We start from the raw sequence: 26,493 nt of genomic DNA, 5'->3' as shown, positions 1-26,493 counted from the left end.
GTAGACTCGGTGTCACTTTTGTAGGAAAACTCACCTACAAAACTGTTTTAGGGCTTATGACATAGGTATAGTGTCTTCCAAGTTATTTACTAAATTTCTGTCCCATATTTTAAATAAGGCGAGAGCCAAAGTTTTTGTTGATGTTTCTTAACAATGTTTTTTAGTAAATTTTTTAGATGTTGATGGAGCTTTGTTTTATTCATTTATTTATATGTGGTGCTGAGGATGGAACCCAGTGCCTCACACTTGCTAGGTGAGCGCTCTACCGCTGAGCCACAACCCCAGCTCAGCAATGTTTTGTTTGAGTGTTTAAACACAGAAGAAATGGTGGCATTCGGTGACTATCTCTGAAGCGGGGAGTGCCAGCAATTACTTCATACATTTCACTGTGTAGCACCAGTTATTTGAGAGGAAATGCAGTGGAAAGAATCATTATCTGGTTAATTGAAAGTGCAGAAGGGTAAGTGAATACCATGGTGGTGGCAAAGACAACCTCGTGCAAGGGCACCAGGAGGGGAGAAAAGGGGGGGGGTCTGCAGAGCTGCAGCTCCGCCCTCTATCCCACGCTGTGTCTGGGGCGGGTTCTAAAGTGTGGGGAAACCGCAGCCTGGATCCAGCTGAGGCTACAGGAAGGAACGGCTGTCAGGAGGAGGACTTCTTGCTGGGGCCATGTTTACAGAAACCTCCAGCAATTGGGAAAGGGTCAAGGAGGAAGAGCCTCCTTCCTGTGGCAGTGGACAGCAGGACAGGATCAAGCCTCACACTCTCCCTCTAGTGCTCTCTACGTGCAGAGCCACCAGGGAGTCCCCAGAACCCAAGCGCCATTTCAATGTCAGGCGGTACTGCAAAGCTGAGTTTCAGGATGTGGCTGGGGCTGAAATATAACCACTTCATAATGGATGGTCCCTGGGAAGTGGCAGGGGACTTTGGGTGCCAGGCTGGGCTGATGCCCCAGAGCACAACTTTGGCTTCTAAAAGAAGCAAGGAATGATCATGTCACGATCTGATCCAGCCCTTGCACAAAGTGAGAGTTTGGGCATCACAACACTCGCAGGAGAAGGTCCCTAGCCGGGTATTTCACTAAATCTGACTGATTAGGGTCGTCATTTTAGTAAAATAAGTGAATGTCATTGTGTGTAAATTTCAATAAAAACTTCTGATTTTAATTTTTCTGAGATGAGTAGGAAATGAATGGTCTAGGACAAGGCCATGACATTCCCATCAAGGCTGGTGCTCAGGCAGCAGCCCTCGCCACCTGACAAGAGATGGCCCTGAACGAAGGCACAGCGAAGGCTCAGCCTCCAGGGGGATGGATCAATCCAGTGCATGAAACAACCCCCAGAATGGCATCCTCAAAATCTCTTCGCCACAGGCAGGGGAGGGAATCTTGCCATCAGAGGACACTAGTACCTGGAATTTCAGATAAGAAGTTGACAGTAGGAGAGAGTTCACACCATCTAATTGCCTTTCTCTGGGCTTGTGTATATTATAGAATCTGAAGTTTCTGGGTCCCAACTCAAAACTCCGAATCCTCGTAGAAGTCTCCAGATGGCTCACCAGCCCAGTTCCTCCCCTGACTTTCCTCCTGTCAGTCACCTCAACCTCATAGACCAGGCTGAACCAACTCGCTCTGGCACACCCCACCTGGGTCAATGAGAAATACCTGCCTGCCTTTTGCTCCCTCCTGACCAATACTAAGCCACCCAAGAAGAACCTCAGAGCACTGACCTTTTCCAAGTTCATTCATAACCACACCTCAGAAGCACACGGCAGAATCATGGCATTTGTCTGACTGTAACTAGATGACTCGGGAAATACAGTCACTGGAAAATAGTACATGGCTCTTAATTCTGATTCAGGAAAGATGATTCCATTGGCCATGATATGCCTGGTGATGCTTCTGACGTTCCTTGCATCGAGTTATACATCCCTCCTTGTCAACAAAATTTCCTCCTCAGTCCAATCTGTGATTTGAAAGCAAATAAATAAATAGTTCAAATGATTTTAGAGAGGGAAGAAATGATAAGCCCAAATGGTTTGGTTTGAAATCCAAGCCACCAACTCTTTCTTTCCTTGATTCCTTCAAAAATTTTGCAAAGTCAGATCCTCTGGGACTGGCCAGGTAGGAGGAGTTTCTGCTTCTTTTCAGAGTCTATTAGGAATCACAGGAAGCCTGCAATCTCTGCCTGGTTTGCTGGGGGCTCACTCTCGATAGCTGCTACACTGGGGTCATTTGGATGCAATTAATTGAATGTAGAGCTGTTTATCTCTGTGGGCACATGAACAGGACTCAGGGGCTATTCTATTAACACAGTTGGTCTATGATTTTGCTTCTGTCCTCTTTGGAGTCGAGTTTTCTTGTTGCTAGGTTACAAAACTAATATAATAGTAATGCTTATGATTTCCTGGATTCAGGTTCTACTTCTCCAATTCCTGCATGATCCTCTCAATACCTAAGTTTCCTCCTGTGGAGACCTGGGATGGTTAGGACAGAGCCAGTGGGTATAAAGATTCAGGGAGATGGGTTGTGTTGAGCCTCGGGAGATTCCCACGACAAGTAGTCAAGGAGTGCTGACCCTGGCTTCTGTCTTCCGTCCCTGCTCATCTACTACTATTGTGCGAGGATGGGATTACATTCTCACTCTTTAACCATTTGCATCCCCTGCTGTTGATGATTCACATAAACAGAGCCACGTGTGCTATTGCTAACTCATTAGCGATGAAGACGCCGATTTTAATTTTTAAAATACGGCTAGCTATTTGTTTTGCATAAGTGGCTTGGCAAGCAACCACCGTTGCCTTCACCTGTGGACTTCCTGTTCTTGGATAGTATTGCTCTTGGGGGGCTCATGTGGCACAAAAACCTGTGGAAAGGTGAAGAGCTAGAGTGTAACCTTCATGAGGACAGGGATGAAGCGCTCGCCCTACCCTGTATCTCCTGGACATAGGACAGGGCCTTGCCCTTGGTAGACACTCAATAAATATGGATTAGGTGAACATACAAATGACCAAGGGCGAGAGCTTTGTCCACACAGTTCCTGTGGGTTCCACCAGAGAGAAAGTCGTTTCACTGTATCCCCGAAAACGGACCTGGCTCTGCCCATTGCACAACCATGAGGTCCGTCCCTTGGAGCCAGGGCCAGGTCTCAGGGAGTGGGGCCACGTGGTGATGGGGAACACGCTGCCTTCTATTTGCAGAGGAGAACACAGGAAGGGAAGTGACAAACACCAATGTGTGGACATAGGCAGGAGCCGAGAGGCCAGTGAGCCGGGCAAGGGGCCAGGAAAGTGTTCCCAACTCTTTGGGGCCACAGTAGACGTAGTCATTGAATAGTCTGAGACTTCTATTTTGAACATTTTTCTGTTTTAAGCCTGTTTGTATTTTTCTGAAGTTATTCCCTCATTGCTCACCCATAGCTTAACTCTTCCAGTGCTAAGGAGAGCCAACCAAGAGTCTTGGGGCTGACCTTTGAAGGGAATCTGGGGTAACAGGGACCAGGAGAGAATGTTGCGGGAAGCCTCTGCTCGTTCTGTTCTGTCACCTCTTCCCACCTGGGGACTCATTCCAGAGCTGGTTTCTGCCAAATCCTTGTGTTATATCTGAACCACGAAGCGAGTTCCCTTATGATTCTCCTGGCCCAGAAAATAGCCACTGGGAGGACCTCTACTTCTGGCCCTGAGAGAGAATTTCCCAGAATCACCCTCCCTCTCCATAGCCAGGAAATTGCAAATTGTATGAACTAGTTGAAACCTATCATTTCGGACGTTGGACAACAAGTTGCAGAAGACTGTGGTCCCTGAGAAAAGAGGGACGAGTAAAGGGAGCCCCACGTTGGTCTGGGCTTTCTGTCTCACTGCAGCCCTGGGAGGGGCCCAGGTCCAGCAAACCACCGAGTGAGGAGGCAGACGAGCGAGGACAGAGGCAAGGGCACCATGATTTGCCCAATCTCTCAGGACCTGCAAGAAGGGAATGGCGCAGAAGAAGTTCCACAAAGGTGCCTGGGGGTTCCCTTCAGTCTTGGGCTCAATATCCATTGCTCGTGGGTGAACCCCACGGGGCTGGGAAGCAGAGCCTGCACAGCCTCCAGTCAGAGTGGAAAGTCTTTCCTGAAGGCTCCATCACCTTGTCCAGAGGGGTGCAGAGGGGAGAGGAGCCAGGCTCTGTCAGGAAGAGCCTCCCTCAGCTCCAAGGGGTGGGGCAGGAGGGGAGCCGGAGGCCTGGGGAGGTGTCATGCATGGAAGGTGGGGGACGGCCACTCTAAGGACAGGAGGTGGGTGATTTACACACCCAGCCTTTGCAGAAATGTGAGAATAACGGATATTTTTTTCATCAAAGTCACTTGAAACTAGCGTTGGTACCCGTGGCTGAGAAAGTTGTCACTCCTCACGTCAAACCTCGTCCATGAAGTGGCTGAGTTGGGTGATGGTTTCGGGGGATGCAGAGCCAGGTCTCATGGTCACAGATGGTGATGGCCATCATGGTGCCTTCTAGACAACAGAGAGGGAGGACAGGAGTACTGCCGCCCTTCATCTTGGGCTGTGTACAGAGCCAGAATCACCACGGAAGGCTGAACGGCCAGGCCTTTGGTGGGGGCACCTCTTGTGTGAATTTCTAGAACAATCGGCCTTTCTGCCGACTCAGCAGGTTGTCATGCCCACAGCACACTTAACGTGAGCCTGTGGCCAGGGCGGCACAGTGACCAGAGTCTTCCACACACGAGGCCTAACTCTCTTTGACCTTCTGACGGTGAGTGCAGCTGTCCCCATGGAGAGCTCTGGAGGTGGGAGGAAATGCCGGTGGACAGGCGGTCTTCTCTCTATTGACTTCAAAAGCAGTTCTCTCCTGGCCATCACTCGTGATGTTCTGCTTGAGGCCTGTTTCCTCTGGATTCCCAGACAAGGCTGCAGACATCAAGTTCCGCTGAGGTTTGCCTGTGTTCCCCTAAAGTTCCATGTTGGAACTTCAATTCCTCAAAGTGCAGCTTGGCAGAGTTTGGGTCACAGGGTCAGAGTCCTCATAGATAGATGGATACCTTTCTCCCACAAGTTCTCTCCCTTACAGGACGGGCATAGTGACTGCCAGACGGGTTTGTTACAGAGCAAGTCCATTTCTCGTGGTTTGTCTTTTTGCATGCACCTGCTCACCCCTGAGCGGAGGCAGTTCCAGTCTTTCTCCAAGTGTGACTGATTTTAGAGTTCCCAGTCTCTAGAACTGTGAGCCCAAATTAATCTCTTTTCTTTTATCAATTCCCCAGTCTCGGGTATTCTGTTATAGCAATAGAACACAGACTAGGACATGTTCCATCAGGCTCTTGGTCTAGATCCTTCTGTCTCCCAGAAGTAGTCAAGCAGCTTTTCATAGACAGCCCTTGTTACCAAGCCCTACTGGAAAATGATGAGGCGATCAACCCCACAGCCCTCCTCACACTCCCTGGGTTTTCATGAGAAAAAAAAAAAAACATGATGGAGAAGATATTGGTGACATGTTTTTCACTTTATTGAAATTCTTTCTTACAAAAGGTTTGATATATTTTAGGCCAGGCCTAATTTCCTTTAGTCCCTGAAATATACAGGTCCATGGTCAGTTCCATGTCCTCTTAGGTAGGTATGTAAACTAGCCGACTTCTATGTTTAAGGTTCAAACACTTTTCAACATTGTTTTCATTTTATTTAAAACAAGATGAGTGTTTCCCCAAATGAAAAGACCAAGTAAAAAATTTATCTGAGTCTTCACTGGTGGGGTAACAATTTCTTTGCTAGAACTTGAGTTGTGAATTCTTTTCAAAGTGACATCTTTCCACCTTTAGTATTTTGCTTTAAATACAAACTTTGCAATGAGCTGAGCTATGTAGTAAGGAGTGCTGTGTTTATATGTGCATACATATATTGGCTCTGGGAAGAGATGCATGAGCACATGCGTGTTATGTAAACATAGCGACTGATCAGAAGGAGAGTCTCTGATCGTTAGGACACGGGTGAATAACAAGCATACTATAAGCAAAGAATGACCAAGGGCACATATTGGCTTAGTTGTCAGCCAGGCCTCTGCTGGGCCCAGGCTTGAAGGGACCCAGGTCTCAGTTTCCCAACACACAATAATGCTCACCGAGGTGACAGGCGATCGTGTATCCAACTGTGAGTTTGTGATTCCTCCAAGGAGAGTGGAGCTGCAAGCACTTGCTGCCAGGTAGCAGCCCCCAGCCCCAGAACATGGCCCAGTCCAACCTCCTCCTCATGTACACTTCAGAGTCTGACCTCCCGATCACCAGGAGGGGACAGAGATTGCAGACGAGTGGAGGGCCCTGGCCTCTCACTCCCCTGGAAATTATAGGGAGTCCTCACTTCCTTCCATCCTATAGGACCCATCAGGACTTGTGTCCCCTGACCACAGGAACACACCTGAAGAGGCCTAGAAGGTGCAATGTCACCACCTCCTAACACTCGACTTGCCTTTAACCCTGACTGCCCGATGACCAAGCGGTGGACTCAAGTCAACATGGGCGCTCACCCTCCCAATCAGCCCTTCACCTCTGTGTGGCTTTCTAAGCACCCGTGTCTCTGGCCCAAGCTTCTTGCTCAGGCCTCCCAAAGACACACTAAGCTTCCAGTGGGAACTTGGCCTCAGCACTCTCAGTTTCTGACTTCAAGGCCAGGAGAATGGGTCAGGTGAGTGCTACCTGGAGGCAGTACCTTACCTGGACTGACATGCCTTGTACCAATGTAGCAAAATGGATTAATTTAGCACCAAGGTATTATGTAGCCCACCATGGTAGTCATTCAATAAATGCTGGTTTCGCTCCCCTTCTCCAGCTCCAGCTGGGCTTCTGCTGGAGTCTTGCATTCCCTCTGGCTCCTACAGGTGGTTTCTCCTCTATGTTCCCTCCCCAAACTCACCCCCAGTGTGTGGAGGCAGAGGAAAGAGGGGAAACCAAGTCATTCAGGATTGCCTCTTGCTGGGGAGGCAGATGTTGAAACTCGTGGCCTAAATGAGGCTTGGGAATTATCTGAAGAGTCAGAGATCCGTAATACCGCCCGTCTCCACTGCCATGTTTGTCTCCGGTGTCTTCTCAGCATCCAAATGTGACCAAGAGACTGAAGGGAACGTGGATAAGAGGCCCTGTGGATGGCTCAGACGGCTGAGCAAACCAGTGGTCCAGTCGACCAGGGCTCCCCAAGCAGGAACCAGGGGGAGGGAGACAGATCCCACAGAGCACTGGAGCAGATGTCAGGAAGGAGAGTGGCAAGCCACCACGGTCCAGGGATAGGGCTATGGGGGCTGGGGGTACTGGGCCGGGCAGAGAAGAGGCACAGCCAGGGTAGCTCCAAGTGATGTCCCTACCCCAGAAACGCAGGAGCAAGGCTGGGTGACAGGGCTTGACCCGGGGCTGTGCCCATTTTTAGTGTCTATAGCACGTCACCCCAGCATCCTCAGCATGTCCACAGTTTGTCACCCCCCATTTGGAGAAGCTGCAGCGGAAGATGGTGTCCTCTGTGCCCTTGCAGGCGACGTCATCCATCCAAATCCTCCCTGTGCCTGTGGAGACAGGTCAACATGGCTTCTTAGCAGGGGTGCAGGAAGCGGGAGGAGACGGGGCACGGTCCTGCCTGCCCTTGACAGTCTGTCCCTGGCGGCCCTGTAGGCACTTCTCAGATCTGGGGCTTCCTTCTGCCCTTTCCACCCCACCAAAAACTCATGCTTATTTCTAGGCTCCGTTCCTTGGGAGGAGAAGAATAATAATTGAGGTGAGGACATTCGTATCTCCCATGTGTCAGGCATCTCATACATATTAGTTTCCTCTGTCCTCACCACGGTGCTTTGAAGTAGGTATTAACAAACACCCATTTTATAGGCAGGGAAACTGAGCTCAGAGAAAAATTGGTGCAAGGTCACTCAGTCACCCAGCTTATAAGTGGCAATGTAACCTCAAATTCACGTCTTGCTGCCTCCGGGATCACGCTTTGTAAGACACACTGCAGAGCTTGGGAGATATGGTAACAGGAAGCCTTTGTTGATAGTGAGGCAGGGTCTGATCAGGGGACAGTATCAGCCAGACCCTGGATTGCCCCAGGGCCCCAGAGCCAAGTTTGTCAATACCAACATCACTTCCAACCTGCGAGCATTAAGGCAGATGGTCCCATTCTGTGAGCCCAAAACACTGATTCTGGAAGCCAGATATACATGAGAGGATATTCAAGAGCATCCTTAAACCATAAGTAATCAGGTGAGGTCTCCAAATCCAAGGTTGGTGAGGCAATCTCCAGCCAGCCCTGTCACCCTGCTAGTCTGAAAGTGCCCATGCGTGGAGGGCCTGGTGCCTTAATGAGCTCTCCCAGGATTGCACCAGGGCACAGAAGAGCAGACTTGGCACCGTGGGACCTCAAGGAACTTAAAGGGGCTAAACTAGGGAAGCCAGGTGAGTCTCCATGAGTGAATGGCAGTGCTTGCCAGGGTCAGGGCTTGTTGAGGGAAGAATGGAGTAAGCTGCACAGAAGTCACTCTGTGCCACCACTGACAAACAGACGGGAACTTCTGGGCTCTCTGGGCTGATGGCTATGTCTGGCCCAGATGGTGGGACCGAGCTCCAGGGCTCCTAGGGAAGCAGTAGCCTTGTCATTCAGAGTGGGGTCCTGGACCTGGGAGCTTATTACAAGTGGAGCCCCTCAGTGGTGGCCAGGCCCTACTGAGCCAGGGTCTGCGTGTGAACCAAGGAGCTGTGTGTGCACTGAGAAGCACGGGCAGAGGCAGAAGCCGGGCTCTGACGTGGGACACGCCCCAATTCAAGTCTCAGCACCATGTGGAGTGACCGGGTCGGTTTCCAAATAGCAGGGGCTTCCCAGGATGTGGGACTTCCAGAGCTAAAACCTGGCGAGTTGAAGCCAAGCCAGCACGGTGGGTCACCCCAGCACCCTCACTTGTTGGGTCTATGACAACCGGGTTAAGAGTCATAAAACAGGTCCTAATAATGCTACTGGTGGGTCGCTCTGAGCAAGTCAATGAGGTTGTAGTTCCTGTGTTGAAAAGGGCCGTGGAATCTAAGAAAACCTGTAGTAAAGGCAATTCAGGACCAGGCGCAGTGGCAACCACCCCAGATGCTGAGGCAGGAGGATCTCAAGGTCAAGGCCAGCCTCAGTAACTTAGCAAGACCCCGTCTCAAAATTTTAAAAAAAGGGCTGGGGATGGAGCTCAGTGGTAGAGAATCCCCAGGTTCAAGCCCCAGTGGCACCATAAGAGAAAGGTAGCTTGGGTTAGTCCTGTTACCCCACCCTCATGAGTCATCTCCCCGGGTCATTTCAGCCGTCAGGAAATCCCTCTCCTCTTTAGTGAAATAGTCAACTATCAAAATGAATGATAGAACTCTGTCACTGAGCTGCTCGGTGAAATCCCCTTACAAAGAGTGTCAAGGGAACATCTAAACCCACACTGCTGACCGAATCTACCACGTGAACAAAGTGGTGTGGACCTATTCTGGTTATGTAGAGCTTGTCACCATCTGCCATTATGGGGATGGCCCTGCAGGGCGTCCAAGGCAGATCAGGGAGGAGAGGCCTATGGCCAGCTCCTTGGACCCCATGCCTCCCCCAAGGCCTCTTCTGCAAGCTGAGCTGTGGCTCTTGCACAATAGGCCCTTCAAGCACAGCAACAGCTCGCAGATTAAACATCTCTGGGAAAACACATCAGTTTACAAACTACCCAGCAAAAGGCCACAGACCCGAGAGCTCTCTGGGATTAGTCACACCCAAAGCAAATAAAGAAGCAAATAAAGGAGACTAACAAAGAGCAGGCCCAAGGTTACCCGGCCCGAATGTGCGTACAGGGTCTCAAAACTCCAATCCTTCGTTGGTGTTCAGCCAGGGAGCCCTGGCCAACATCCAGACATGGAAAGGCCATCAAATGGGAAGAGGGTCATTAAGCAAGCAGCCTGGAACATCTTTGGTTTTGACAACAATGCAGGACCTCACTGAAGGGGGAAGGAAGTGGCAAAGCATCTTGACCTCTCGTGCGATGTCACAGAAATGAGTACTCTGGGGGTCCCAGCTGCCAATCCCTACCTTAGCTTTAGAAGTGACATGTGAGGGCTCAAGGTGCCGTCCCAAAACCAGGACAGTGAGTTTGTTGGGGGAAAACCCTGGCGGGGGGCGGGGTTCACGTGCACAGTCCAGTCTGAGGATCTCTGCTGGGTCAGGTCTGTACTCTACAGGGCCCAGTTCTATAGTGACATGGTAAAGTCCTCTAGGGTTAGTAGGGCAGGCACCATGCTTCCCATTTTACAGAGAAGAGAAGAAAGCAACAAGGCACTCTTCCACGGTGAGGGGGCCAGGCAAAGAGCCCAGGTGGCCTGATGTGCACAGCGCCAGGTTTGAAGGTGACCACTCATTGGACAAATGTTGGAGGGCCCGCTCTGTACTCAGCCCTATTGTAGGTGTTTGGAAGACATCGCTAAACAACAAAAGGCAAAGCAAAAAATCTGTCGTGTGCAGCTCACATGGGAGCTTCTATATATTTATTTAAAGTAACATGAATAGTGGGATTAGGTTACACTGAATCCTACAGGCTTCCATCTGAGCCTCTCAGCTATTTGACAGATATTTAAGTGGGAGGAAAACTGAGGCCCAGAAGATGAAGTGACTTGTTAATGTTTCTCTAATTATTAAGGGACATGACTCGGCTGGCCTCTGACACTTAACAGGTCCAGGACTTGCTTCTTATTATAGAATCACAGTCCATAACCCACAACACCTAGCCAGGGGCGGCAAACCACAGGGCAAATGTGGCCCAATGCCTATTTTTGTAAATAAAGATTTCTTGGAACATGGCCCTGTCCATTTGGTTACTTATCGTGCCTCACTTCTCTGAGTAGTTGTGACAGAGGTCATCCAGCCCACAAAGCTTAAAATATTTACTGTCCAACTCTATGCAGAAAATGTAGGCTGATTCTTTCACTAAGCAATGTCCCAGTACTTGCACCTTATTTTAGGAAAAAAAAAAAAAAGGTCGAAATGGTAATCACGATATCATTAGAAGTGAACACTCCCGAGTCCTGCTGCCTGCTGCCACCTGGGAAGCTGTCTGACTGTGCCCACCCCAGTCCCCTCTCTGCACCTGTCTCGGGGCCATGCTCCCTGCTCTGGGATCCTTCCAGCTGTGCTCATGCCAGCCCTTCCACCTCCCCGACCTGCTCCAGCCACACCTCTCCCTCTCCAGTGCCTCCTGGGCAGATTTAAAAAGTAAAACAGCTCCAACTCTCTCTGATTTGGGTCTCTCCTTGCTTTTCTCCATGGAAACAGATAATTTGATTACTAAGCTCTATCTGGGAAAAATAAAAGATAATGGTGTCGGACCACAGGGAGGACTGTCAGGGACTGGAGATGTTGTCAGTTACGCTGGGATGGGCTCAGGTTAGGCAGGCACTGGACTCCTTTCTCCCTTTCTCCTCCCTCCCCTCCTTCCTTCCTCTCTCCCTTTTCTCCTTCCCTCCCTCACTGCCTTCCTTCCATCCATCTCTCCCTCTCCCCCGCTTCTCTCCTTTCTCCCCTCCTATATTCGTCCAGTTCCTAGTATGTCCCAATTCTGGGTTTTGAACTGTAAAGGCAAAGCCCCCAAGATGTTCGCGTCTCTCCAAGGCCAGGCCAGTGTGAGAGGCCGGGACAGAGGTGTGCCCCAGGTTGCCACCAGAGCATGGAGCAGGCGAGAGATGGAAGGAGCCAGAGAAGCTTTTTTTCCAGGGGCAGTAACTGAGCTGACTTTCAAGTGGAGCAGGAACTCTCCGGCAGAGGAAGAAGGGAAAGGCCTCGCGGAGAATCGCAAGTGAGGAGACAAGGCGACAGGAAGCAGCACCCGTGTCCTCTGAGAAAGCAGACACCGCCAGGAGGGGACAGCGTGGACAGCGGGCAGATGAGGAAGGCTTTGGGTGCTAAGTGGAGAAAACCAAAGTGACCCCAAGATAAAGGCCCACCGAGGACCCAGGAAGGAGCCGAGCTGCGGAGGTGCCACGAGGAGGAAGGCACCAGGGCCAGCTGCAGGGGGCATGTGCAGGGTTGGAACTGCTGCCAAAGCCCCGCTGACTGACAGCCCCCTGCCCCCAACGCACAGCAGAGAGACCTGGGCCATGTTCTAACAGCTTGGTGGCACGCCATCTCCTTGAACATTTGCCATCTCCCTTAAAAAGGAGAACTGAGACCTAGAGCTTAGGAATCTGCTCCAGGTCACCACCTAGAAGGTGGCAGGGACAGGATTCCAACTTGGGGGTTTGACCCCAGAGTCGGAGCTCCTGACCACCGTTCTACCCTGCCTGAGGTCTTAAGGTGAAGACAGTGAGGACGGATTCAAGAGGGGCCAGAGCGGTGGACACGGGTAGAGACAGAGGGGCTCGGGGACTGAGTAGGAGACAGGGAGGAGGCGCCCCAGGGTTCTGGCTTGGATGGGCCTGACTGGGAGGGCAGGGCTGGGGGCCCACGAGAGGAGTCAGGGTCTGGCCAGAGGGAAGAGCTGGGAGTTTGGGCAGGTCCTTGGAGGTACCTGTGGGCACCTGGGAGGTAACTGGACATTCCAGCCTGGAGCTCAACAGGACGCTCTTGGACTCAGAGAGAGATCCCGGTTGGTGCTGAGTCCCCGGGTACGGCAATGGCCTCCAGAGACAGCGTGCAGAACTCAAGGATCACAGAGGCGGAGGAGCGGGGCTGATGGATAAGAAGTTTCAAAGAGGAAAGGGGTCCAAGAGGGCCCTGGAACAGCGCAGGAGCTTTCTGGGAGGCCGAGGGAGGAGGGATGGGCCTGTGTGTGGCTGTCAGAGGACATGCCCCCTGGAGACGCGGAGAGACACAGACAATGGAGGAAAGCTGATGAGTGGGCGAACCTGGACTGAGAGGCAGGGGTCAGGGGGGTAGGAGGCTGGGCCAGGGACCTTACCAGCCCCACCCACTGCCAGGAGAGGGGGCCTCCCCTCCCCTCTGCCCAGCACTCTGTGGCGCCAGAGCCCTTATCATGCTTAGAATCCCCCCAGCTGGACATGTGTGGTCAGGGCAAGGCTCCTTTGGCTCTGGGCCCTGCCTGCACCTAGCACCTGTCCCACGAAAGTGTCCTGAACCTGCCTGTGGGAATAGGGAGAGGCGTGGGAGCGAGGCCTGGGCTGGCAGAAAGGGCCTCCAGTTCTTCCCTTCCCAGGCTTCTATTTCCCTCCATGTGCCCTTTAGTGACACTGGCCACCTATTTTCCCAGGGCCTGGGTAGCCTGTGAGACAGGTGAGTGGACGGGCGGGGAGCAGTGGTCCAGAGCTGAGGCTCACACTGCTCTGAGGGGTGGAGTGGGAGTTCAGGGCTTCTTCCTGCGGGTTATGTCATACAAAAATCCGGGAAAAGGAGGCCGCCGTCTACCGGATGGCTGGTCCAGCCTGGGAGCCAGGTGCTGGGGTTGGGCTACCTTCACTTGGAGGATTGCTAGTTCAAGGCCAAGACTGCCACGGCCTTCAAAGTGTCTGTCTGGACTTCTTGAAAAGAGCCTATGGTTTCGCTTCCTGTCCTCACTGGATGGAGCCTGAAACGGAAGAGCAAGGACTCCCTCTTCTTCAGGGAGATGCTAGGACAGGATTCCTTGAAGAAACGGTCTGGAATGCAGCTCAAGGCTGTAGGGAAGAGAAGTGCGCTCTGCGGGCTGCCCTCCGTGGCACTGTATGCCTCTGGAATCCCTGTGCGTTCTGGCCTTCAGGTGGAGAGGCCAGAACGTGTGGCATTGCCAGGTGTCTCCTGCCAGCTGTCTCAGCAGACACCCCCAGTTTCAGCAGATGCAAAGGGCACCCAAAGATGAGCTTCCAAGCAGGAACTGCATCCTGGGGTTGAGGATAGAGGTTTCCAGGGCCAGTCTGCATGTGACCTGACTATTCCCCATCTAGAGAGGACATGCCACCCTTTCCCCTCATGCTGAACAGAGTCCCTGTAGCCATTTAGCACAAGGTTGGAGCAAGACACCACACAGGCCCAGCTCTAGTGCACTAACAAAGAGCTGCCGTGGTGGGCTGCTGCCGTCCACAGACCTGCAGAGAGACCTGGCTCCTGAGTGTGGGAGGACCAGGCCAGATCCCACCCCTCCACACAGTGCTGATGTTCCTGAGAGGAGAGCAGCAGAGTCCTAACTCCCAGGGCCCAGACTGGACAGCAATCACAGATCCTGCAAGCCCTTTACTTAAAGACGAGGACACAAGACCCAGAGTGCAGAAACAGCAGGCCCAAGACCACACAGCCAAGGGACAGGTCACTACTAAACAGGTGTGGGGAGCGCAGGATTCCTCAGAACCGGGGTATTGGTTTTGAGTCAACCAGGTTTCTTCACATTCAAGGTCTTGCAGAAGAGAGAGCACAGGTGAGTGCGAATGTGTGTGCTTGAGTGTGGGTGGAGGTGGGTACTAGGGGCATTCAGCCCACATTGGCTGGTGCAGAGTGAATGCTCCTTGTTGTCCGTGTGTGGATGGTGGTCAGAGCAGACTGAATGCTATGTTCACCCAAATTCACATATTAAAAAATCTAAGCCCCGAGGTGAGGGTATGATGAGGACTCTGGGAGGTAATTAGGTCATGTGGGTGGAGCCCTCATGAACAGGATTCGTGTCCTCAAAAAGACACTCTGGAGCGCTTCCTGGATCCTTCCATCTCTGGGGACACAGCCAGAGCTCTCTGTGAGCCTGGAAGAGGCCCATCACCTGAGTGTGGATCTACTGGGGCTTTGATCCTGGGCTTTGCAGACTCTAGAACCGTGAGGAATAAAATGCTGTTATCTGTTTTGTGTGGCACCGAGGACTGAGTCCAGGGTGCTCAACCACTAGGCTATATTCCCAGCTCTTTCCTTGTTACTTGAGACAGGGTCTTGCTAAGTTACCCAGGCTGGCCTTGAACTTGCCGTCCTCCAGCCTCGGCCTCCCAAGGTGTTAAGATTACGGGCAGGCGCCACCTGGTCCGGTTATTGACGAGCTACCCAGCTTCTGATATTTCACAATAGCAACCCAGATGAGATGGGGACGGTGACTGTGGAAAGCATGCTGAGGGCCTTTGGCTGATTTGTGTCCCTCCAGAAGTCACAGGACACGGTCCTGACTCCCCATAGTTCAGGAGGTGACTGTATTTGGAGACGACTTCAGACAACTAAGGTAAAATGAGGTCATTATATCGGGCCCTAATCTGGGAGGACTGGTGTCCTCAGCAGAGATGAGACACACACGAAGAAGGAAGGCCACCTGAGGACCCAAGGAGGAGATGCCATCTGCAGCCAGGGGAAGAGGACCCAGGGGAACCCCCTGCCAACACCGTGATCCTGGGCTTCCCCTCTGGAATGGAGAGGAAATAAATTCCGGATGCCCAAGGCGCCCCGTCTGTGGTATTTGCCACAGCTGTCCTGGCAGAAAAGGGCAGAGTTTGAGAAACAGATGTGGTGGGGTGACTAGAGACCGGAGCTGGGGCCTTGTAACAGGAAAAGAAAGAATGGTGACAGCCGGCTGCTGCCCCCAGCCTCTTGTCCCATCTGTAGGAAGGGGGTTGTGCCCAGGCAAGTCAAAAGGAAAGCCACAGAACGGCCAAGGAGGACATCTTCTTGTCATATGAGGGCAAGATGGAACATCTGGGGGTGTTCATCTGGAGAAGAAAAGGATCAGAGAGGCAGAGACAGAGCGGGTAGGACATGGACTCCTGAGACCCCTACCTGGGTCTGATGACAGGTTCTGCCACTTGCCAGCTGTGGGACCTGGGGCAAGTTACCCCCCATGTCCGAACCTCAGTTTCCTCTTTGGAAAGGGGGATGAAATCTCCATCTCCTTCATACTGCGGTAAGGACTCAGAGAGTGAATATGTGTAACACGTTTGGAACACCATCACTGAGTGCTGTAGAGTGGTCAGGTTTGCACAAAGGTGTGGCAGGGGTGAGAAAGCAAGCCGCAAAGATCCAAGGAGCTATCCAGTGGGAAGGGACTAGTCATGCACCTGAGACACAGGATGGAGAACAAGGGCCAGGAGGGGAGAGAGGAGACAAGCCTGAGTGTTGGCTGCGTGCCTGGGGGATGGCAGGATCGCGGCAGAGGAGCTGGGGCTTCAGAGAGGAGAGGGGAGACCAGGGCTAGGATCAGCGGGCCCTCTCCCCAGTCTTTTTCCTCTGCAGGACTTACCTTGCCCGAAGCGAGCCGTCCTGTACACCTCCTCGGCGCCACGGAAGCCCAGCATGCGGCACACCACGTCCCCGTCCTTCTTGTCCCAGCCGTCATCGCACACGGTGCCCCAGCGCCGATCATGGTACACCTCCACGCGGCCCTCGTGCAGACCGGAGCCATTCACCAGGCGGATCATGGTGACATCCGCACCACCTGCCGGAAGACTGAGTCACCACCTGGGTCTGGACCCCCACCTGCACCTCCTGACTCTCCTCCCTCCAGGCGGGAGGGAAAAGCAGGCTGGGCTGCAGCCACAGAAACAAGGTGTCCCTGCTGCCCGCGGTCAGCCTCCTTCACCCCCATTTCCTTCTTTTCTTTCTTTCTTTTTTTTTTGTTGTTGTTTCTAAGACTTTCAGGTTCTCAATTGGCTGGAAGGTACAGAGATCAACATCCTCCGCCAGAATGGGACATTTGTTACAAATGACAAGCCTCCATTGATTGACACCTTGTCATTCCGCGAAGTCCACAGCTTCCCCCTAAATTCATTCTTAATTTTGCACATTCTGTGGGTTTGAACAAACGCATGGTGAGACGTGCCCAGCATCACTGTGTCACACGTTGTAGCTCCACTGCCTGAGAACCCTCAACCCAGCAGCCATGGAGCTTTGCCCTGCTTCTGTGGTTGCCCCCATAGTTCTCAATTCCAACTGGGATCAAGCCGCATGCGACCTTTTCTGACCAGCTTCTTTGCCTGAGCAAGACTCGTTCACTTTTCCGTCGTGTCTTCTCACGGCTTGCTAGTTCCATTCTCCCCAGGGATGGTCAACATTGTTTGGAGAGGCTGCAGTGTGTCTATCCATTCACCCACCAAAGGGCATCTCGGTTTTTCTGAATGAATGAAGCTGCTGTAAACATCCATGTGCAGGTTTTGGTGTCAATGAGAAGTCTGAACTCATTTGGGTAAATACCAAGGAGTGAGGCTGCTGGGTTCCTCTTGATCTTTTGAAGCCTGGTGACCAGCAGCCACACTTGTCAGGGAGGGGGGTGTAGGAGGAACATAGAAAACCAAGGGACAGTTAAGGCTGTGGGCATGAAAGTGCTTGAAGCCAGAGAGATCTGTCTGGGTGTGGATTCTGACTCTGCCCCTGATGCTCTGTGAGAGGCAGTGAGTGGTCGACCAAACCTAGACGCCCCTTGTTATGAAGCACCTCCCTATTTTAAATACCATTAAGAAGGGAACCTTCTTTATGGTGGCAAATGACATCAATTGCTGGATGCTTCCCGACTTCAGAGATTCCGAAACGTATGTCACAGAATCAGTGAAATTTAGTGATATGCACGGAGAGCTCAGAAGGATGCCAGATTCACTGGGGCCTCTTCTTTTTTCCTACTCTAGTGACCTGACGGGAGTCTTCTGGCCCCTCTGAGGGCATTTCCCCCACTGTGAGATGGGGACAACCCCTGCTTCCCAGGGGTGTTGTGTAGATGGCTGAAATCATCTCTGTCAGCAGTGCGTCACATGGCAGGGCACTGTGCCACATCAGGAGGTTGACACGGAAGCCTCAGGGTGAGGTCAGCGTGCATGGGGGTTGGCAGGAGGATGCTGTGGGTTCTGGCGCAGGCGCTATGCAGGGTGTCAAGTCTAAGTCACAGTAACAGGAAGAGGCCAAAAGTGACACAGGTAGCAGGGCTGACATTTAGGTGCCTGACAGCTTCTCTGCTCTGGCCAGCCTGATCTCACTCCATTCCTTTACTCTCGTAGGCAAATAAGGGACTAAGCGTCTGATAGAGTGCAGTGGGTATGACCATGAGGAAGGACCATGAGGAAGTGGGGCTGGTGCTCCAGTGGGGGAGACTGGCAGAATCCCGAGTCCACGAGTAGTGACAGATGGGAAGAGAAGGAAAATGTCATTTGAATGATGAAAATATTGAAATCTTCCCTGGAGATTTCAATGTATATGGAAGTAGCAAAAGAATATTTGGAAACAGGACAATTTCAAAAAATTAGAAACGTGGTGACCGTAATTACGGAACTCACAGCGTCACATTCGAGGATGTCCCTGGCCCCTGGCCCATGTTCCTCAGGCACCAATTAAAGTTATGACCCCCTAGTGGGCCACTCTCTTCCAACTAGTGCCACTTGACCTCAGGGACTGAGACAGTGCCTGGAGTCGGGGGTAAACTAGAGAGCACTCCACCCAGACCCCAGTGTCGCTTCATCAAGCCTTGGAGCTGGATCCTCATCCCTTGTCTCCGGGTCCCCACACCCCAGGCTGCTCCCATGGTGAACTACCCCCAGCCCATTGGGTCAACCAATGCTGCAGGCCCCAGAAGGGCATCACCTCCCCTGGATGCGAGGTTGCTCTGGCTTTATTTTATAGAATATGGTCCTAGGGTATATTTTTCTGTGTCCTTTCTTCCCCTAACAGAATCTCAGGTCTGTCGCTACCTCCCTGGGAAACTGCAGGCTGAGGTGTGATTTGTTTATAATACCCACTGCCCCAATTTAAGGACGTGGCAATCCAAGGGCCTGGTCCTTGAACAAGAGGTACAGGGAGGCATCCTGCAGGTGAATGGCACTTCTTCTAGGCCAGCAGCAAGGCCACGTCCAGCAGGGCACTTGCGGAGTCACCAAACGCACTCCAGCAGCGACCCCAGCGCTAGCCTGAGAAGCATGTCGTGACTTGCTGAGAGGTTTGGGTTTCTGTGGGCAGAGGATTTCCATTTGGCTTTTTCCCAGCAGTTTCTGCCCCAGGGCAAAGCTTTCCCACTGGGCCACCAAACACTGCCCGGAAATGCTCTCACCCCACAGCTGATGCGTCAACTCCCACTTACTCAGACATGGCGCCTGAGAGGCGGCCTCAGCCTGGCTGTGACCTTCCCAGGACACTTGTGAGTCCAGGGAGCTTCTTCCTCACCTCAGATGCCCAACCCTGGTCCCTGAGCATGTGGGCTACTTGGGGTCAGGGCGATGCCTCTTTTTGCTCAAGACAGCGGGTAAGAATGGAAGGCAGGGATTCCCACGATGTGAAACTCAGGCACTTCTCAGGAAGGAATGGTCCAGTGAGAGGGCAAAGGGCTAGAGCCACCATGATGACAATGGGAGCCCCGGGCCGGAGACGGCAGTCACTTCCCTTAATACCTGCCCTTCACTGACGGAGGGGCCCCCTGCCTCCTTTGCATCCCACCTTGGTGAGCCCTGGAAAATCCTTCGTGAACAAAAGGAGAATCAGCAACCCCAAGGAAAGCACTGCTCCTCCATTCCCTGTGGGTATCTAATTTGGATTCATGGGCGAGGGTCGTGAATCCAAATCAGAATATAACGCGATTCCTCTTACTCTGGGTCCTTACCCCAGACTGGGGTCCACCTGTCCACGTGTCTGCCACTTCCAAGTAGGGAAGACAGTATTGACCACAAGGCTGGTCCCTGCTCAGCTCTGTGCAGGAGTGGTATCATCAGCATTCCATCTCTTGGCCAGAAAACCCAAGCTATGAGGAAATGTGAATAGCTATTCCTGACCCAAAACATGGAGGACAAAGAGGGTTGTTCCAACTTGACCGTTTGTTAAAGCAGGCTTGGCTTGTGCGGAAACTCAGCTCACAAGTCTTGAGAAGAGTTTTTCCTTGTATTATCCATCCTGCCCCCATCCCCATCCTTGGCAGAGACACCCAGATGTCCACAGGACTGGGTCTCTCTTCTTCTTGTACCTCCTGTCCTGGTGGCCCATGGTCCCCACCAACACCCTGGGGCAGAGAATCTCCCCTTTTATACTGAGAGCCTGGAAATGCTCTCAGTTCCAGGCTCAGTCCAGAATCATCACTGCTTGGTCTGATGAGGGGACTCCAGGACAGGGGGCAGGCTCAAAGCAATCATCACCCCCCGCCCCGCATGTTTTCTGGGGTGTCGGTGGTTCTAACCTCTGCTTGAGGCTCTCTCCCAGCCCATAAAACGGGCCTCCTGTCCCCCTGCCTGCTGAGGAACCTTGCTGTTACCCAGGCTTCTCCCAGGCCAGCCCCACGGCCCTCATCCACCTTCCTGCCACAGAGCCCAGGTCTCCCACACCCCGACCTGGTTCTCCAGTAAAGAGGGTGAGGAGGGTCAACGGAGGCAGGTCAAGGAGAGGAACCAGGAGGGTCTGGACTAGGAAGCTTTGCCTTTTCTGAGTTCTCTCTGGTAACTACTTGCATCAGCTTAGTTGCAGGCTATAGATGTCCATTGCTGAGTGTGTGGAGCTATTTTAGTTAATTATGACACAATCTTTGGGCTTTTCCAATCATTACAAATGACCAAGAAGCATAGAACTTGCCAGCTGGCAGAGGCTTGGAGATGACATAGTCCAAAGTCTTCCTGTGACATACAAGGGGGCCGAGAGGTGACGTGCCTCACCCAAGGTCATCCTGCAGTGCGTAGAAGAGCTGGGGCCTGAACTTGGCACTTAGCTCCTGGGCCAGTTCTCCTTCTACACCCTCACTTCTCTCCCATAGTCGTCCATTCCTCCTGAGCTCTCTAAGCAGGGGACACTCATTTGCTTCCCGACTTTGACTGAGATTCATGACTTTGATTTGATTTACAATTTTGATTAAGAAGTTACATGAAAAAAAAAATGTTTTTCAACCTTGGAGCAGTAATGCTTCCATGCAAAATTCATAAAAATTCATGGGCCTCTCCCATGTCTCACAGGAGGACATGAAACATGGCTATCTCTGAGCTTGCACTTTAATATGAACACATTGATGATTCCAGGCAGGGGAAGGATAAAGCAGGCTTGGCTTGTGCAGAAAGTCCAGGGTGATCCTATTCCTATACACAGACTGAGTGCTAATGCTGCCTTGTCTATATTAACTCTTTAACCTACCTTTTATCAGTGTTTTTTCCCATTGCTCCTGTATTTACCCATGCAGACGCACTTATGCAATCCCTATCATATCCCAGGGTGGCACTGGGTGCTAAGGAGGTGACGACAAGTCAGTATTGTTTTTGCCCTGGAGTCATATGAAAGAGATGACCACAAAATGCCAAAGCTGGCAGAGAGTTCAAGGGCTTCCAGGCCAAACCTCTCATTTAGAGATAAGGAAACTGAGGCTGACAGAAAGGCAGTGACCGGCTCTTACTGAGAGGCCAGATCCCTCCCTCCCTAGACCCTGCTCCCGAGGTAGCAGCTGGACATGAGCAGCAGCTCAGCCACTCTGGGCCTGATGCCATCATGCCAAGGGAAGTGGGTGTGTGGCTTACCCAAGAGGTCAAGAGAGGAGAGAGTCCTGCTGGAGGGAGGCCCAGGGAAGCTCTGGGAGGGGTCCATGCCCACAGCTCCTCTTCCCTTGGGAGGAAGGCCATGTCTTACTTGCCCACAGCCCTTAGCACTTGACATGATGTCTAGTTGGCTGAAAGCACTCAACACGTATCTGATGCGGTGGGACAAGGGCGGCTGGGTGGATGGATGCCAGCCTCTGTTAGCGGCTCCTTTGGAACACCCTTCCGAATGCCTCTGGGTGAGGTAGAAGTTAGACATGAGCAGCGGGTCAGGAGTTTAAGAAAATACTTAGCCCAGAGCAGATCGGTTCATCAATAGCCTGTGTCAGTGGTGCTGGAAGGTCTGACACGATGGCTATTCAGGACCCCTTCCTGATCTCAGCCCTATAAACTATTCCTCCTGTAACAGGAGGAAGACAGATAAATTTGGGATAAGAACCAAAAGGGCGAAGATACGTTTGCTCAAAGCACCTATTTGTAAAGACATCGTAAGCAAGATCTATTAAGGTTTGTATGTGAGGCATCCCCCAAAAGCTCAAGTGTGAGACAATGCAGCGTGGGATGGAGAGGAGAGCAGAGAGCCCAGGGAGGGAGAGGGGCAGGGCGGGTCCACCATGTTCTCTGGAGTCTCAGAGACATGGAGATGCCATCTCATCCTCGTTCCTTCACTGCCAAACACCTTCCATGTTTCGAGGGATCGATGGCAGAAGTTCTCTCCTTGGCCCCAATCCAGCCAGTTCCATGTCCTCCTCTCCTCTGGGCCTCAACCTGGGTCTATAAAGACTTGAGTGAGACACTGACCTTTCCAACAGCTCAAGACTCATTCTGGGATCACCCAGCCCCACTCAAAGTGCCCACCCGGGAGAAGTCAAGGCTGCCCCAAGAGGCACTGTTGGCTCCAGCCAGTGCCTGAGTCCAGGGCCCCTGGCCCCAGGCTCCGGGGAGGGCAGGAACTACCCCTTGGGAAGCTCCAGTCACCAAACCAGGTGGTTTCCCATGGGACAATCCCCTTCCTGCTCTTTGTAACTCTTCACGTCCCCACTCTGCTGATCCCCCCCCACCCCGGGTTTGTCATTTCCCCTTTCAAAATCAACACTTCTGTGTAAACTGAGTAGAGTGCAGTTCACACTAGATTCTTTCCCACTGCAATTAAGTGCTGCTGGGCAGGGATGTGGAGTCAGCAGGCTAGCCTGAGATGAGACTCTAGAGTGCCCAGCTGACCCCCCATGGCGATGACCTCCAGAATGGCCTTGGACTCTGCATGACCGTCTCACTCCAGGCTCAACAAGGCCCATCTGTAGGACGGATCCCAGAAGCCCACCAAGAGCACCCGTGTATGCCACACGCCCATCTCAGGGCTGACTGGCAGCCTGCCTCTGTGGGCCCCGGGTGTCGGTGCGTTTTCACGGAGTCAGACAGGGTGGCGGTGATTCCTGAGGGGGGAAAACCTGGGCAGGGGGAAGGAGGCTGCTCTGGACTCAGGAGGGGGCTGGAATGCCAGCTCTGCCTTGCCCAAAGCCGTCTCTCAACACCGAACCTCTCAGAGTGCATGGAGCAGCGGTGGCAGGAGCACGGCGCGCGGCATCTGCACATGGTGGGCTCCATCACAGTGAGCCCCCACCTGCCTCCAGCTGTCCGTCCAGCAGCTCTGAGCCGTCTCCCTGTGCTGCCCAGGACAGCCTGGACCCAGCACCCCAGGAGGGACAGGGATCAGATCCTCCACAAGCTCTTTGCAGAGCAACGGTGCTGTGTTAGGAACAGGAACAAGGGGGCTCACTCCTCCGATTGGATTGGATTAGTCTCCTCCTCACTTCCTCTCTTCTCCCCAGGGCACCAGTTCCTGGCTCCTTAGCGTACTTGGGAAAGGGGGACAAGGACATCCGGCAGAAGCCTGGCTCCTGCTGTCAGCAACTTTCTGCACACTAATGCAAACTGGATGTGATTCGTTAAGCAAAGCAGCTCTGGAATGGCCCAGGAATTCCACACAAGGCCCAGGCCACTCTTGGGCTCCCAGCGCAAACCTTATAAATCTCCTAAGGTGTGCAGACTCTCCGCCCAAGCAAACATTTCCTTGCTCTCGCTGCTTTGTGAAATACACAGGTAGGAAAAACGGGGGTCCAGACAAACGAGGCTGGGTCTCACTCCAGATCCCCGGCTCTAAGACCCTGAGTGCGAGAGTGAAGTGGCCTTGGGGACTGACCTTGGCCCCGCCCCACTTCCAACACAGGAACCTCTCCTCTCTGTACCACTGCGGACAGCTGCTCATCCTGCCCCTGGGAATGGAAGGGAACCCGCAGTCTCTCTGGGGATTCATTTCATTTAAACCGAGCATCTGGTTTCATTTTCTGGGCACTGGCATCTCTGGATGTGTCTGGTGTTTTTTATACAATTATTTCTCACCTTATTTCCACTCTGTGCTTTGGGTTTTACAGCTGTGATTGCAGAGCAAGATGTAAACTATCTTTCTCCTTCGGTACAACCGAATGAGCGCCTCACGGCGCAGCCCCTCAGCAGATCTAGGGCTACATCTCTCAGACCTGGCCGGGATGGCCTGAGAACTCCACACTGTCCACAGAACTTGTCCACACCTGGCTCAGAGTCACCCCCAAGTCCAACTACAGTAAAGCAGGTGGTAGGCACTCTCAGGAGAGGTTGCAAGTCAAGCTTGAAGGGTGAAGGAACTAATGTCTCCTGCACACAAACATTTTCTAACTAGTCTTCTCAATAGTGCCACAAATTCGTGCCTTATTAAAGCTCTCCCTTAACAGAAGAGGAAATAGGCCCAGAAGAGTCAAGTGATTTGCCCAGGGCCACAGAGCTTACAGAGTAGAGTCAGACTGAAGAGCAGAGGCGACTCTCAGGATAAACCCGTAAGGCAAATATCAAGAGAGCCCTCCACAAATGCAAAGCACTTTCCATCTATCTCTCAACAGTCCTGTGGGGTCCGCTGTATTTCTTGTCTTTGGGCCTAAGGGAACGAGTCTTAGACTTGAAGCTAGGGTTCTCATCCTGACTGCATATAGGAATCACCTGGGAGGTGCAAGGGACGGCTTTGAACAGTTTGGGATATTGTGCGCACAGCCAGGGCCCGGTTGGAGAGGATGGATCCCGGGTTAAGCTGGAGCTACGTGACTCTCCAGCTGTCAGGTCTTATGGAGGCATCACCCCCTCTGGGTGTCCTGCCTATAGGAATATCATGGACCCTGCCCCGTGGGGCTCGAAGACGGAAGGGTCACTAAGGAGCCTGAACCTGCCTGGCTGCCATCAGAAGGGCCCTGGAGCCCAGGGGCCCGTGGGTCTAGAGAGGAGAGGAGGGAAAGCGGAGCTGGTGGGGCCTAGTGAGGCCGTTTGTTTTTCCTGCCCTGCAGTCCCCCTGCCAAAGCAAAACAAGACGAGAGAAGGGAGTTTGTGGAGAACAGAAATAAACATGGGGCTGGGAAAAGAGGCTCTGCATTTCTGCAGCTGCAGAGCAGGGCCCCAGGGGTAATTTGGACCATCTGCCACTAAGGAAGTTGAACTTTCCTTCTCTGGTGAGGGAAGAACTCCCCATGCCCCCGTGGCCTGCAGCACGGGCCCGCAGCCCCACCTCCCAGGCTGGGTGACACTTCTCCACAGGAAATGTGATCCATATGGGGGGACAGGAGCCATCTGCAAAGCCAAAGGAGGCACGGCTCATCCTCTCTGCTCTCCTGGGGGGCACGGCTTTCCCACTGTGGCCCGGCCTGTGGGTGTGCTTTAGAAAACGCCGTTTCTTCCGGGTAATCTGCTCTGAACTTCATGTGGGACCGGGTGACCCTTCAGAGTGTTCTTATTCGACACCTCAACTGATCTGTGCAGCCTTCTTCTACGGTCCCATTTTACAGGAGAGGAAGCTGAGGCTCAGAGAGAGTTAGTGACTTTCTTCAAGTCACATGGTAAAGTGACCACACCTGGCTCTCCATTGTGCTGGGCCTCTGTCGCAGCCACGTGGAGTGCTCGGGACCTGGCTGGGTAGGAGCTGGAGAAACATCTCCACGGGCCTCGCGGTGGACTCGTCCTGTCTCCCAACTCCGCGTGCTCTCTGGAAACGGGGAGAGTGGCTCACTCATGTGGCTGTCCCTAGCAGGTGTTCAAAATGTGTCACGTCGAGTACATCCTGCCAGCCTTCCTGCCAGCCCAGACACCCTGCCTGGAGCTGGAGTGTAGGAATTCTCCGCAGTGCCCTGGGCAGACTGGTGAGCCCTCCTCTTTCCGGAGCCTCCTGAAGGGCAGCGAGGGGCCAGAGAGTCAAAGGGCATTTAGGACTGGAAAGACGCCCCGGGGTGCCAGGAAGAGAGGGCTGCCCGCTCACTTCGGCTGGCCTGAAGCCGTCCTAGCTGCTATGCATAAGGCCTCCCCGCTTCCTGGCGGAGACTTTATGGACACTTTGCCCCAACCTCCAGGCCCATGCCCCAGCCAAGTGGCCTCTCCTGGCTTTGGCTCCCACTGACGCCCCCACTTCTGCTACTCCGGGCTCCAGAACTGTGTCCCCTGTTAGGACGCTCCCCAGCCCTCACTGCAAAGCTTCAGGGCAGGGAGAGCCAGGCTGGGAACTTTCCAACTCCGCCACCCTGGGCCCGGATTAACCTCTCAGTGGCTTCCTGCTCTGCCACAGGAGACACGACCCAAGACGCAGAGTTGTTCTGAAACACACGTGAGCTCAGTGCTCGGGTCCTGGTGGTGTTGAGCTCAGTGCAATCCTGAGGGAGGCTCGTGGCGGTTTGGGGCGCTGCGGCCCTCCCAGCTCCTGAGTCAGCAGGGAGCCGCGAATGCCTCCCACCGCTCCTGCCACAGCCCTGGGGGACCCCCGGGAGGCCCTGGCTTCCTGGTCTCTCATTGCTCTTTCTTCCATGTAAATTCTACAAACAGTTCCCTGAAGAAAACAGGCTGAAATCCAACCGTGAGGTAGTAAGTCCACTCACGCTGGTCCCAAATACCCTCTGAAGGTGTGTTCTGCATCAAAGGACACGAGGGGACAGGAGGGGACATGTGAAGGTGAGGCAGCGGCAGCCACCTGGGCTTCATCTGCAGCTCATGGCGTTACCTCCTAACACCGTGGGAGAAAGCTCAGGGTCACGAACACTGAGAATGACTCCCAAGA

The 26,493-nt window shown here is 52.9% G+C and overlaps 1 protein-coding gene and 1 long non-coding RNA gene across 3 annotated transcripts in view; one reads left to right on the top strand and one right to left on the bottom strand.

Annotated features, from left to right (window-relative positions):
• The first annotated feature begins 1,297 nt into the window (after nt 1-1,297).
• Nucleotides 1,298-16,726, top strand: LOC144370272 (uncharacterized). Its single transcript, XR_013430186.1, has 2 exons — nt 1,298-1,436; nt 16,135-16,726. It is a non-coding gene; the product is annotated as an uncharacterized LOC144370272 (long non-coding RNA).
• Scara5 (scavenger receptor class A member 5) overlaps nt 5,476-26,493 on the bottom strand; it is a 103,223-nt gene continuing 82,205 nt past the window's right edge. Inside the window, exons 8-9 of one of the 2 annotated variants that reach the window (XM_078030838.1) lie at nt 16,142-16,336; nt 5,476-7,534 (exon numbers count right to left, since the gene is read on the bottom strand). In XM_078030838.1, coding sequence (XP_077886964.1) covers nt 7,398-7,534; nt 16,142-16,336 — 332 coding nt within the window. In that variant the 3' untranslated portion in view covers nt 5,476-7,397. Of the gene's footprint in view, nt 7,535-16,141; nt 16,337-21,848; nt 22,149-25,303; nt 25,435-26,493 lie in introns of those variants that run through there. The other variant, XM_078030839.1, reaches the window with a different exon arrangement.

The sequence above is a fragment of the Ictidomys tridecemlineatus genome, chromosome 14, assembly GCF_052094955.1.
Source record: "Ictidomys tridecemlineatus isolate mIctTri1 chromosome 14, mIctTri1.hap1, whole genome shotgun sequence".
NCBI lineage: Eukaryota > Metazoa > Chordata > Mammalia > Rodentia > Sciuridae > Ictidomys > Ictidomys tridecemlineatus.
The sequence above is the reverse complement of the archived record's forward strand: the minus strand, read 5'-3'. Positions and strand labels throughout refer to the sequence as shown.